This window comes from Haliotis rufescens, unplaced genomic scaffold (assembly GCF_023055435.1).
Source record: "Haliotis rufescens isolate VD_foot unplaced genomic scaffold, xgHalRufe1.0.p SCAF_5, whole genome shotgun sequence".
NCBI lineage: Eukaryota > Metazoa > Mollusca > Gastropoda > Lepetellida > Haliotidae > Haliotis > Haliotis rufescens.
Genome location: NW_025964223.1, coordinates 23,904,863 through 23,919,689, shown reverse-complemented (window position 1 = coordinate 23,919,689; position 14,827 = coordinate 23,904,863). Strand labels below are relative to the sequence as shown.

General features: G+C 43.7%; 1 protein-coding gene across 1 annotated transcript; it reads left to right on the top strand.

Moving 5' to 3' along the window:
• The first annotated feature begins 4,235 nt into the window (after positions 1-4,235).
• LOC124111563 lies at positions 4,236-14,626 on the top strand. Its single transcript, XM_046471315.2, has 7 exons — positions 4,236-4,793; positions 7,071-7,250; positions 8,417-8,613; positions 9,945-10,120; positions 10,832-11,085; positions 12,398-12,659; positions 14,276-14,626. The coding sequence occupies exons 1-7, from the start codon at positions 4,398-4,400 to the stop codon at positions 14,425-14,427; spliced, it is 1,617 nt and encodes a 538-aa protein (XP_046327271.2). The 5' UTR covers positions 4,236-4,397; the 3' UTR covers positions 14,428-14,626.
• The last annotated feature ends 201 nt before the right edge of the window (positions 14,627-14,827 follow it).

The following is a 14,827-nucleotide window of genomic DNA, read 5'->3' as shown; positions in this document are numbered from 1 at the left end:
ATTCCTTACCTCTCGGAAACAGATTTTGTATCAACAGAAAGATCAATACATTCTTGTGATGTGAGGTTTGAGTAAACAGCCGCGAAATACGCTTGTCGTGCTTTGCTTCGGCCAGGAAATCATCCAGCACCAACACGTTCTGTTGACGAGCATCAAAGTAATCCTCGTCCAAGATATCGTATGGAATTCCTTTTACAAAGGTCAGCTGAGGTAGCTGCTCACCGAGGTCCTGATATAATGGCTGCCATTGAGTATAACACCAAACGATGCGGGTAGGTTGGGGTTGGATCAGGCCATGCCGGAGAACATGAGAGGTAAACACAGACTTTCCACAACCACTGGGTCCCACAACGAGCGCATTTGAGGGAATCAGGAACTTGCATTGTTCTCGAAGATCAGATATACATGGTGAATGAGGCAGCCACGAGTGGACTTGCGATGGCGGTCGGGCTTGTAACGGCGGCGGTATGCTATGTTTATTTCTCCTGTGTCGTAACATGACATCTCTCCTTGAAAACATTTTTTCACAGTCCGGACAGGTGGCAACCCCCATGGTGATCCAATACGGTGTGCGATTAGAGGGTATGAAGCTTTCTTTTATACCCTTGACTCTGTTGACGCTTCAAGGCAGCAAGAGCCCGTTCCACCACAGCATTCACCTCCGACACATGTTGTATTTTCACGGGTTGGGGTGTTGTCTTCGATCCCTGTTTGGTTGTCATCGTTTTCATTATAGGTGTTACCTGTCTCTTCTTTGTCTTCAGCGTCGACTTCTTGGCTGCTTGTGGTTTCTTTCTCTGTTGTGATTTTCTCAACGTAGTCTTCCTAAATATATCTCTAGGGTCAAGTCTAATCTCTGATGCTTTCTTCATGTTGTTCACGTCCAATCCGTTTGCTGGTGAGAGTAAAACTGTTTGTCGGGCTACACTACTGTAGAGTTTATACAGTCTTACACGTGCAGGGATTCTTGGAAGATACTCTTTTCTTCACAGCACAGTTGTGAGTATGTTAAAAAAGCGATCATATTAGTATATAGTCTTCGTCATACTACACCCGTGAAGGTCCCGGGTTATAGAATCGACCTTCAGTAACCCATGCTTATCGGCGACTGACGGGATCCATTGGTCAGTCTCGCCGACTCGGATGACACGTGCCATCGGTTCCTAGATGCACAGATCGCTGCTCATGCTGTTGATCACTGGATTGTCTGGTCCAAGCTCGTTTATTGACAGACCACCGTCCTAGAGCTGGAATAATGCCGAGTGTGGCGTAAAACTAAATTCACTCACTCACTGATACCAATACATCTAAAAAGTAATGTCATCATTTAAATGGTGAGTTTAAACGCGTATTTTACCCTTACAAGGACGAGTGCATTCCACACACCCTTCCTGTTATCAATGTGTCACTGTTTACAGTTCGGGCGAACATAACCCTATAGACATGTGTGCGGGCGAGTTCATTCATCAGAAATCTGTCATTTACGGTGTGTTTATAAATATGAACTGCTAACCACGCTCATAGTCATGTTGCGTGTCGTGGTTAGAACCGTAATTGATCTATTGAAAGGTGTCATACATTCGTGTTCGGATATAGGTACAACATCTTCACGCACATACTTTCCTACATCATTCAAATGTATTAAATACCGGATACGTTTAATAGACACCAACGAAAGAACGGTTTAATGAGGTGGAATACCCATATATATCCTCTCTGAAATAACTTTTAAAATAACAAATGTACAACACATGTTCCCTAACGTATCATAAATACGGGACACTGGTCACACAATTTATGAATGGGCAGCTTCAGGCGAGGCTGTTATGTTAACATTAATTGTAAGGCCGGGGTAGTGTATGTTGACATTGTTATGGGCGGCCGGTAGTCGCTTAGTCTCTCTGCTATACATTAGCTCGTTCTTGCGCGCTAAATGTAAACTGCTAGCTTGCTGATTGCGTAGTCTTATCTATTTTGTCTATATTTTTTTTCTATACAGGTTGTCTAACGTTCATGGTGTACAACGTGTAGACCGTATAAGATGAATTTGATCCAGCTAGACGTACATTTTTTTCCCCTACCTACATTACCCGGCGTATATCATGTTGACACAACCCGTCTCTATTGTGGTATGATGTACTTTCAACACACACCCTGCATTCATCAAACCAGGTCGCACGCTCTCGCGAGCACGGTCAATTTGAAACGACTACGTGAGTTGTACACTAATTGTAATTTCTACTAACGCCTGAAATTAGCGAAACCATTATGACCAATAAACAATTTGAAACGACGAGGTCACGTGAGATGTCAAGCGCGCTCAATTCAAACTGGGCTGCTTGTCTATTCACTTGCGCTCGCTCCGATAGGCTGGGGGACGCTTTCAGTCTGGTGGTCTACCATGGTCTACCAAAAGGAGCGTCTGCGCCCTCACTATATACTACTCAGCTATATGACGGCGGTTTGTAAATAATCGAGTCTGGACCAGACAATCCAGTGATTGATATCATGAGCATCGACCCACACAATTGGAATCAATGACATGCATCAACCAAGTCAGCGAGCCTGACCACCCGATCCCGTCAGTCGCCTTTTACGACAAGCATAGTCACCTTTAACGGCAAGCATGGGTTGCTGAAGACCTATTCTACCCCGGAATCTTCACGGGTCCCCACTTATGGAAAATAATTTCCACTTGTGTAATAAAATACAGGATGTTTGTGATATCAGTTGATATTTGGGTGATTATAGTTAGTGAGTGTGGTTTTACACCGCTTTTAGCAATATTCCAGCATTATAATAGCGGGGGACACCAGAAAAAGGCTTCACACATTATACCCATGTGTGGAATCGAATCTTCGGTGTTACGAGAGAACGCTTCAACCGCTAGGCTACCCACCGCCCCTGGAGCAACTTTATAACCTTCAGGTATACCTCCCTAAGTTAGAAAGATAGGTAACATCTTATACATGGTTAATTATTCAAACATAATGTATAACGCACTTAAATATACAGTGAGATTATTGGTCAGATATATATGGTCAATTCTTTTGCGCGTTTTATCTTAGACATAACCAACTTCACAGTGTTGAAGGGGTCGTTGTCGGCACAGGTTCTTACAGATATGTACCCGGCAGTGTTCGAAATACCTGCCTGCCCGACCGTCCGAGACGGGTTGATTTCAACTCGGGCTGCCAGATTTTCAAATCCCCCTGCCCGACGGCCGGGTTATATTTCATATGTGAAAATATTCTAAATATTTCCCGATAATAAGCATTAATTCACATATAAAGATGAATGATAAAATGTAACCAAAAAGAAACCTCGTTAGCCTATCCTGAGAAACATATGATTATAGTGGGCAGGCATGCAGGTTTTGGTCAGGGCTGGCAAGTATTTCAGCTAGCCAGTCCTGTGGTCTGGCTGAAATCTTTGGGAGTTTCATACCCTGATGTACCCCAGGTACGTTTCTGTACAAAATCAGAATAAGGAAAGGTATCCTGGGATAAATCCATTCCGGCGCAAGCCGTATAACGCAATTAATGCTCTTAACCGTTCCTTGAACGCTAATATATATGACACGTGCTGGATGCAAAACCACGGTAAACTTCAACATGACACCACGTTATATATTTTTCTCTCGATATTTCTATCATGAATTGATTGGAACTGCCATACTGTTGTATCAGATGCATTCCAGTGTGCTATAAAAAAAGAAACCAACAAAAAACAACAACAGTGACGTAAGTAAGTACGGATAGCATTACCCAGCATGCACTCGTCATCAGGTGAACCAGAACTACAACATGAACCGGTTTCGGTTTAGGGTTGACTATGGACTCCTCCGCCGTTTAGGGTACCGGGTACATTTCCGTACTCTGATTTTGGGTCGGGTCTGGGCTACCAATTTGTGCATACAGAAACGTACGTGGGGCACATAGTACCCGTGCCGACAACGACCCCTTCAGCCTTAGTCTTAATTTTAAATTAATTTATTAAAAATTCATATTTCTGTATAATTTAGGTGGGCACTGATCGAGCTTCGTGACCCCTTTGGGCATAAAACACATTGTCTCCAAACCAGTCACATGTACAACGCCATAAAGCACGCGTGTGATAAAAGAGTCAAGAAACCCATTAAACATTCATGACCAAAGCTCTCGTAACGAGACACAACGAACGCAGCCGTACGAGGCACACGCCATCCTTTAGTACGTCAACAATCAGTATCCCTTATCTGCACAGGCTATTATTACACGGTCAAAGTTCACCATCTCGCGTGTCACACAACAAACAAAACCGAACACTAGAAACATCTTCCGTCAACTCCTCAATATACCAACGTCCGAAGACAAGGGATCACATCGCCCCTTCTGCTCCGACCGAGACACGGAATAATGAGGTTCTGCGTGTTGCTTGTCTTAGCTATACTTCTACTTGACCAGTGCGTGGATAGCCAGAGTCAAAGAAGAAAGAAGAAAAACAAGAAATACAATATAATATCTGACAGAAAGAAATGGACAGTGTTCCAATCGTATAGCAGTAATGATGCCATTCCAACGATGCCACCTGCTCCCAGTAGTGCGAACACCAGCATGGGGGGTGGGACACCCTTTAACGTGGGGGGTATCTTCCCACACCTGACCCTGACAGCCGACAGCGAGGGTCCCCGGTCTGAATGTGGGACGGGAGCGTTGATGCCATGGGCAGACAAACTCTACGTCGTCTCATACCTCTCCGTCCCTAACGCCGGCAACGGAACGGGGCTCTACTCCATCGACAGCGACTTCCAGGTCAGTGTGTGTACTTGTCACTATGTTTTCGTTGGTTACATATCTGTTACAGTCAGTATCTAAATTAGGCCAATTTGTAGCCTAGCTATAAAGAATTCAGTCAATTTACCAGTTGTTTGATTCACTCAGTCTCAATACAAATTGGCTGAAACGTGCGCGGTAATAAAGGATCACACACAAAACACCATCTTCCCGAAGAAAGGGGGACGGGTGGCCCAGTCGTTTAAGCCGCCGCGATTCGCTGTGAAGAGTTGCGTCCCTTGGGCACGCCAGAAACCTATGGTTGTGGGTTCGAATCCCGGTTCGCCCCGATTATGTTTCTAGGTTTGTCAGCACCATACCCGTGCTCGTGGGTTTTACCGAAGTGGTAAACATCTGAGACCTGCATCACTTCGGGCTTTCTGCCCACATTAAGCTGACACGCCGTGATCTAACTGGAATACTGTTAAAACGGCGTTAACCCCAACTCACTCACTCTTCCCGAAGAAAGGGCGTTAACTGACTGGAGGATACACATAAAGTTTACTGGGTGGTGGCGGCAGGAGGTCTGTGCCACTCCTAGGCCTGTCTCTCTACCGCCCAGTCTGCCTGAATCAGGCCATGCTCTAGTCTCTCTTACAGACCCTGATACAAATATGTATCAAATACAGCCCATGCAAGTCTATAATGTTTGGCAAGTCTAGATCACTGCAGTATCAGGAAATCTGAAAATGAAGAGAGTCACTGGGCTCTTTTTTTAATTATATTTTTATTAAGATAACTAAACAACTGTTTTTTTCTGTACGATATGTTCATTTCAGAGACTAGATGTTAGTCTAGCCATGCTCCTGATGACTATCATTCGGCAACAGCAAAAACACCATGCGACGTAGCCAATCATTGGTCCTTTATGTGTCAATCCAACAGCTTGTTCTCTCTATTGCTGTGTTAATCCTAGCATGCTACTGTCCAACGGTTTGGGAATGAATGAACAATAAATCGTACCTTTTATACCCATATCATTGCAGCAAGTGCAGCCAAAGGTTCACTTTAAATTCAAGTTCCATTGATCTGGGTTCATGCTGTAGCACTTTCATTACTCAGAAATCTCTTTTGGAAGTTCGGGGTTTGGACCCACAATTTTCAAATTTTAGTTAAAGGGGAAGTGTACACGCAAAAATCACTTTCTTTCTTTTTCTAAACAAAACGCAATTTTAGAATTAATTAGTATCTGTGTTTGAAAATATACACTCATTTTTTTTCACAGTGAACGTAGGAAGCTCACAATAGTGTGAAAATGATATGCCGTTATGAGGCCTTCGTTTTTCGAGCTAAACAGTCCTGAGTTATCCCCCTTAGATTATGACGTAACTGGTGCCAATTCAACTGGGTCCCTGTCTATTCTCAACGCAAAAGATATCAAGTACCAGTTTGCGGTAAAACAACATGGCCTACGACACACTCCGGCGCAGTGGTGACTCAGCATAACACTATGCTGGCTGGCATCTGAGACGCTAGAATCACACACCTGGATCTACACCACGTGAAGCGGCTCTAACAAAGCATGATGACGTCATAATGTTTATCAATTGGCACCAATGACGTCATATTGCAAGGGGCATAAGCCATGGTGTTTTTATTGTGGAAATAGAACACTTGGTAAATGTGAAAAATATAAATCGTTTTAATGCGAAAAATATGTTAATTAATTGTGATATTTTTATATTTTTGTCTATGACACTTCTATGTTAACACTTTTAATGTGGAAAAAGTACAAGAAAAATAGGTTCATTTCCGTGTGAACTTGCCCTTTAAGTAACGTTTCCTCGTCAGCTTACATCAAAAGGTATGCTATTTATGTCCATCATCCACTTTCCTTGTAATTGAAAAGTATACATTCCTCGAGCAGTTGTGAGTACAAACATGGCTTATGCTACCCGTGATAGCCTTCTTTTTTTCCTTTTTTTTATCTCATTATCATATGAGACAATGGCCTGTTATCATACAGCTATTTTTAATGTTCTGTTTTAAAATCACCTACATCTCTACTGTTTTAGTGAACAATGAGAAAATTTTAACGTTTTTTCGATATGTTGAATTTGAAATGTGGCGTAAAAAAATCTCAGCTCAGTTTAAAAAAATGACAAAACACACACACACACACACACACACACACACACACACACACACACACACACACCCCTACCTTACGTCACTTTCAGTAGTATTCCAGCACCACAGCGGAGAGGGACACCAGAACATTGTTGTTGTGTAATTTTGTTGTTGTTTATATTGCAGCTAACCAAACTAGCGAACCATCGTTCGACGTACGCCAACCGTCTCCTGCACAGGGAATCCAATCAGATTGTTATCGGCGCTTGGTTGATAGATATCCATGGCAACGTGTCAACTTTCCAAGACTTATTGCATGTGCGAGTTGCAGCAACAGCAGAACACTTAACAGATCCCAAAAACCTGGTAGGTGTAAGGGAGATCGACTCATCCTCGATTATCCAGCGTATTATTATATCATGATAGGCTTGATAATCGAGGATGAACATGGCACTTGTTTCAACTTAAGGACATTGACTGGTTATGGGTGTATTTTTTCAAAGATGATACAGTCATTGGTTATACTCCTTGTCGTAACTGGCCCAGTCGTCTAAGGCGCCGCGATTCGCTGTGCAGAGTTGCGTCCCTTGGGCACGCCAGAAACCTATGATAGTGGGTTCGAATCCCGGTTCGCCCCGATTATGTTTCTAGGTTTGTCAGCACCATACCCGTGCTCGTGGGTTTCACCGAAGTGGTAAACATCTGAGACCTGCATCACTTCGGGCTTTCCTCCCACATTAAGCTGACACGCCGTCATATAACTGGAATGCTGTTAAAAGCGGCGTTAAACCCAACTCACTCACTCACTAACCTTGTCGGAACTCCAGATCGCAAGCGGTCGTTAGTACCTTACGTCAAGAAACTATCGACGTTACACCGTGGTCGCTAGGGACCACGACCAAAATGTAGAAAATCTAACATAACGCTCGAACAATGAACTGGATTATGTTTGTGTGTTGTTCTACGCCGCACTTAGCAACATTCCATTTATATGACGGAGGTCTATAAATGAACGATTCTGGACCAGACAATCGAAGGACTGACATCAATTTGGATATTAAGCAATTGGGATTCGATGACATGCCTCTACCAAGTCAGCGAGCCTGACTACCCGATCCGTAAGTCAAATGTGTTGCTGAAGACAACAACGGAGAACAAAAGGTGCAATGTCAGATTATAAATATTTACAGAGATTGTCGCATGTCAGTGTGACCTCACGCACATCATAAATACTTACAGAGATTGTCGCATGTCAGTGTGACCTCACGCACATCATAAATACTTACAGAGATTGTCGCATGTCAGCGTGACCTCACGCACATCATAAATACTTACAGAGATTGTCGCATGTCAGTGAGACCTCACGCATATCTGTTACTGACAACTTTTGACACTAGCAAGGGATCGCTGCGATCTGACATATTACATTAGGAAACTGAAAATTACAGTGGAATGGTGTAGAATGACCTGATTCATGACAATATTTAATTATAAAGATACATTTATGATATAATAACATGTTACTGTTACAGGTGTATATGCTGGGGATGGATGGTCCGCTGTGGGAATGTAACGTCTACAACTTGACCTGTGTCCAGCTGTTTGACCTGGTCCAGACACTAGGGATTCCAGCCGCAGCGGGCGAGCAGCCCCACTTCAAGGCCGCGCACACCATGAACGGCAGACTGGTGGTGACGAGCAACACATTCGAAGAGGCAGACTTTGAAGGGTAACCAAACTCTATCTCTTGGACATACATGGATATACTTCATTTCTGAACAGTAGGCATGTGAAGATCCGGGTTAGAATAGGTCTTCAGCAACCCATGCTTGTCCTAAAAGACGATTATGCTTGTCGTAAGAGGCGACTAACGGGGTCGGGTGGTCAGTCTCATAACTTCATGATGATACAGGAATTCCTCGACATTCACCCGTGAAGAACAGGTCTTCAGCAACCCATGCTTGCCGTAACAGCGACTATGCTTGTCGTAAGAGGCGACCAACAGGATCGGGTGGTCAGGCTCGCTGATGTATGTCATCGTATTCCAAATGTGTGGGTCGATGCTCATGATGTTGATCACTTGATTGTCTGGTCCAGACTTAATTATTTACAGACCGCCGTCATATAGCTGGAATATTGCTGAGTGAGGCCTTAACAACAAACAAAGTGAACAGTTATAACCTGTGTCTTGAGTGTAGAAAGTACAGTGGCAGAGAGATTAGTGTTGTCATTTTATTGTGACTTCATGGTAACTAATGACGTCACAATCGTTTGCAAATCATTGTGATGCAATAGCTCCTATCACCCAAGCGATATCTCCTATTATATAATGAAGAAAGTTTTGGGTGATAAATCAATCAATCAATTAATATCACCCCACGTTAAACAGAATATAAGATAGCTGCGCCATAAATCGCAAAGAACAATGACGAACGAAGCGTGGTTTATTTCACGATAAAACATTGTTCTATTATGGCGTCATTTCTGGAGATTCGAACATGCGCTCGCAAGTTGATGACGTCGTAAATGGGATGAGGTTAGTTTAGAGAGGGAAGTGTCTAGTGAGTGGTTGTTCTCCATAGATGTAGCTGGGCAATGTAGATAAACGTAATGGTTGAAAGATAGCATTCCAAAATGGGATAGGTATGACAATCGGTATTGGGAGAAAAGGTCAATTGGGTGGAAAGATCCAATTTACCCCCCCCCCCCCCCCCCCCCCCCGTTCATAAAATGGACTTGTCCGATATTGCCAAAGTGGGATTCTATTCACAGAGTCATCATTATTTAAATAAGGGAATATATCTTTAAAGCTTATACATTTTAGAAACATCATTAAAGAGGCTGTACATGTTAATATCTCATTTAAGAAATAAACGACTCGTGGTCCTTGTTTATCGTACAATAAAATACCGCAGGGAGATAAACCACTCGGGGCTGCGCACCTCATAGTTTATTCTCTCTGCAGTGTTTTATTGTAAGATAATAATTAATCACGTCTAGTCCTAGGCTAGAAATGGCCATGGCGTGTGTCCCTCTTTCATTGTATTGCCGTATTTGTAGCGTTCAAGATGGCGGCCGTCTGGCCGAATGGACGGGCCCAGGAAATAACTGGACAATCCTGGCGAGAACGGCGTTCGTGGAGGTGGCCGGCAGGAGGAACTTCGGCAAGGTCATCTACGCCCTCGGCTGGGACTACCGTTCCGTCATCCTCAAGGTCTTCAATGGCGACGACGTGGGTGAGGTTCTTGAACGCTATTTAACACTGCAGTGTTAAGATGTGGTACCTTCACTTGTGATTTTAACGACTTTGACAATGGTTGTTAAAAGAAAATATAGGGGCGGGTTGCGGTCCTTTGACCCCTTTCAAGCAGGTCATTGGTTTTTGTGGTTGTTGTTTAACGCCGCACTCATCAATACTCCAGCTATATGTCGACCCACTGTAAGTAATCGAGTCTGGACCATAAATTCTAGTGAGTAATATTAGGAGCAACGGTCCACACTGTCGGGGTACGATGACATGCAATCAACTAAGTCAGCAGGCCTGGCCACCCGATACCATGAGTCGCCTCTTACGACAACAAGAATAGTTGCCTCTTACAACAAGCATGGGTTGCTGAAGACCTTTTCTTACCCGGATCTTCACCCATCAAAATACTTTCGTCACTTCATACTATCAGCATAGTTTGGTTGAGACCAATAATAACTATTCTATTCCCCATGGAGGATCCACCTGTGATAGCTGACTGCAGTGTTAATAATTGGCTCACTCACTTATATTTGCTACACGGCATGACTAGCTCCAAACGAGATGACCGAGCAAAATATGACATACGATGACGGATTACTTACTTATGTCTCTCTTTACAACTGATTTGCACAGGGGAATTGATCTATATCAAATGATTGCCAAAGATAATAAGTCAAGTCAAATGTTACACTTTTCACAGCTTACAGGAAGTGGCAGACCTATCGTCTGCCAAAGGCTAGCCATGCATATGATCACCTGTGGCAGACAGAATGGCCCCGCATCAGGGAGGTGGAAACAGAACGCTACCTGATGGACATGCACGGAATGTTCTATGAGTTGTCTCCCCTTGGTTGGGCCGGCAGCATGTGGGGTGTCCGACCGGTGTGCCAGCATCTGAGGATGATCCCTGACTACACGTCGTTCAGGGGGATGCTGGTTCTTGGAGGGAATCAGGTAAAACAAATAAAGGTCTTTATTTTGCCTGACTGAATGTCGATAGAGCTCAGGTCACAGGAGCGATTTCGTCGGGGTGGTTGTCACAACTCATGTTTACGTTGTAACAGTGTTATGGTACTAAAAAAATCCTATTTCGTGTATGCAACGTTGTTCTGTGGACTACCATTTATGTTGTCGCAACATTATGGGAGCGTTGTAGTTACATTCTAATTTACGTACTAGTAACGTTGTATTTCACGTTATGGGAACGTTGTATCTTACGTTTAAGTAACGTTGTATTTCACGTTGTATTTTACGTTCTAGTAATGTTGTATTTTACATTGTGGGAACGTTGTATTTTACCTTTTAGTAACTTTGTATTTCGCGTTGTGGGAACTTTGTATTTTACGTTCTAGTAACGTTGTAGTTTACGTTGTGGGAACGTTGTATTTTACCTTAAGAGAACGTTGTATTTTACGTTTTAGTAACATTGTATTTCGCGTTGTGGGAACGTATTTTACGTTCTAATAACGTTGTAGTTTACGTTGTGGGAACGTTGTATCTTACGTTTTAGTAACGTTGTAATTCACGTTGTATTTTACGTTTTAGTAACGTTGTATTTTACTTTGTGGGAACGTTGTATTTTACCTTAAGAGAACGTTGTATTTTACGTTTTAGTAACATTGTATTTCGCGTTGTGGGAACGTATTTTACGTTCTAATAACGTTGTAGTTTACGTTGTGGGAACGTTGTATCTTACGTCTTAGTAACGTTGTAATTCAAGTTGTATTTTACGTTTTAGTAACGTTGTAATTCACGTTGTATTTTACGTTTTAGTAACGTTGTATTTTACGTTATAGTAACGTATTTCACGTGGTGGGAACGTTGTATTTTACTTTTTAGTAACGTTGTATTTCACGTTGTGGGTCTGTTGTATTTTACGTTCTAGTAACGTTGTATGTATTTTACGTTTGAGTAACGTTGTATTTCACGTTGTAGTTTACGTTGTGGTAACATTGTGTTTTACGTTGAGCGGACGTTCTATTTTACGTTGTGGTAATGTTGTCATGTTCATGATGGAATAAAGATATGGTATACTGGAAAATTGAGGCGAGAGAGCGGAAGGTTTCGGCTGCGTCATTCCAAAACGACATTATGATATGGTACTTGTTGTTACCCTGCCTGGTGGTCTACATTATGGGGATAAAACAAGGATTGACCTGCTCGAAGTCAGTATATTGGTGGAGTATCCATGTTAAAATGCGGCATGGTATCTCAATGAGCAGGCATTTATATGACGCCGATCTCGAAATTTGTTTTTCGTTCCTAGGTGTCCTCCATCTTTGACAACAACGTGGTGACGGGGCAGGCCCAGTCTGGTCTCTGGTTCGGGAAGACAGACGACCTGTGGGGGTTCGGCAAACCGCAGGGATGGGGCGCTGTGTGGAGGAGGGACATGGTGAAGGCTAACACCCCCTCGGATCCCTACCTCATGACTGGCTTCGACAAAAAGGTGCTGTTCATCACAGTCCTCAATTCCACGTCACCGAGTGTGGGGTTTGACGTGGAAGTCGATGTCACGGGGGCTGCAGGTAACGATCACATGACATTTCTCCGTAGCACAAAAACCTTTTCGCTTCGATTGTAAGTTTTGTTAGTATTGTATTATTTAAGAAAAAGCTTGTTGTTGCTGGGGCGGCGTGGGGCGGTGCTCATGTTGTCAACCACTGGTTTGTACAGCCTACGCTTCGTTATTAGCAGGCTGCGCATGTATAGCTGGAATATTGCTTGCCGTGACGTCATTCCTTCGCCCACTCATCTTCAATTCATCACGGGTGTGTAACTGTGTATTCCGTATATTTCTTTCAGACGCTCTTTACGCCTGGCGGGGCGGTCGGGTAGCCTAGTGGTTAAAGCGTTCGCTCGTCACGCCGAAGACCCGGGTTCGATTCCCGATAAGGGTACAATGTGTGAAGCCCATGTCTGGTGTCCCCGGCCGTGATATTGCTGGAATATTGCTAAAAGCGGCGTTAAACCATACTCACTCACTCACTTTACGCCTGGCGTTTAATCGCAAAGATAACAATGGGAAATTCTGTGCATAAAAAACTACCCGGCGTTTAATCGAGACCCTGGCATTTAATCAATCACGAGCGTTTAATCGAGGAGATACGGTATATGATGGGACAAAGTACTGACGATGTCTCTCTCACTCAGCCAGTCAGTACTTCCCTTCCAGCATAATAAACCCTGTTGCTGACAGTCCAGTATATACTTACCTGGCCGTGTATGTCATATCAAAGACCGCCTTCGTGGCCACTTCATACCTAAAGATGACACAATATGGCACTTGTTGTTACCCTGCCTATACTGCTGGACAGGACTGGTACGGCTTAGAGTCTGAACTGTTTCTGAGTAGGGTATCCAAGTTAGCCTCAGCATGGTATACCAAGCAACATAAGTTAGAGATCATGAATTTGTTTTTTGAATATGTGTATGATATTGGGTGCTTCACTCTTCACTACAAACAAATCTACCAAAATATTCATGATCCCTAATATTCTGTTGAGTATGTGAGTAGACTAGTTTGTTTGTTTGTTTGTTGTTAAACGCCGCACTCAGCAATATTCCAGCCTTTTGTCGGCGGTCTGTAAAAATCGAGTCTGGACCAGACAATCCAGTGATTGATATCATGAGCATCGATCTACGGAATTGGGATACGATCACATGCATCAAACCAAGTCAGCGAGCCTGACCACCCGATCCCGTTAGTCGCCTCTAACGACAAGCATAGTCGCCTTTTACAGCAAGCATGCATGGGTTGCTGGAGACCTATTCTACCCCGGGTCTTCACGGATCCAGTAGGCTAGTGCCATACAACCGGCTTTAATTCGGACTAGTACAAGCAGTCCACAACACAGACCGTACGTTTGGACGCGACATTAAACCACATGTTACCAGGGGCGGTCGGGTAACCTAGTGGTTAAAGCGTTCGCTCGTCACGCCGAAGACCCGGGTTCGATTCCCGACATGGGTACAATGTGTGAAGCCCATTTCTGGTGTCCCCCGTCGTGGAATTGCGGGAATATTGCTAACAGCGGCGTAAAACCATACCCACTCACTCACTCGCTGTTACCTCACATTAAAACATACAGGGTATTGATGAATCCACGACACGAACAATTTGACACTGCTTTCTGTGTTTCAGCACATATGGCGGGAGAAGAGTGGTTCCCCGTGGCAAGTCTGACTGTGGAGAAGTCCGAGTTTTTCGTTTTTCCCACTGGCTTCAGCGCTCATTGGGTGAGGGTGGTTGCCCGCCACAACGCTGTTGTTACTGCTTACTTCCACTACACCTAAATCACACTTCTATTCCATTTTATTGTTCAGTTTGTACTCACGAATTAGCATAGAAATATAATGCTAAATATGAGTCGCTGATTGTTGTATTAACCATTATGCATGACCCTGTTTGTCGTTTGTGTTAAGTGAGTGAGTGAGTGAGTTGGGTTTAACGCCGCTTTTAACAGTATTCCAGTTATATCACGGCGTGTCAGCTTAATGTGGGAGGAAAGCCCGAAGTGATGCAGGTCTCAGACGTTTACCACTTCGGTGAAACCCACGAGCACGGGTATGGTGCTGACAAACCTAGAAACATAATTGGGGAGAACCGGGATTCGAACCCACAATCATAGGTTTCTGGCGTGCCCAAGGGACGCAACTCTGCACAGCGAATCGCGGCGCCTTAGACGACTGGGCC

What these genes read in the sequence shown, in the direction of transcription:
- LOC124111563 (XM_046471315.2), top strand. Translation starts at nt 4,398, where the DNA reads ATGAGGTTCTGCGTGTTGCTTGTCTTAGCTATACTTCTACTTGACCAG. An exon ending in CTTCAATGGCGACGACGTGG is followed by an intron (nt 10,121 to 10,831) that starts GTGAGGTTCTTG and finishes CACTTTTCACAG; the next exon opens with CTTACAGGAAGTGGCAGACC. An exon ending in TGGTTCTTGGAGGGAATCAG is followed by an intron (nt 11,086 to 12,397) that starts GTAAAACAAATA and finishes TTTCGTTCCTAG; the next exon opens with GTGTCCTCCATCTTTGACAA.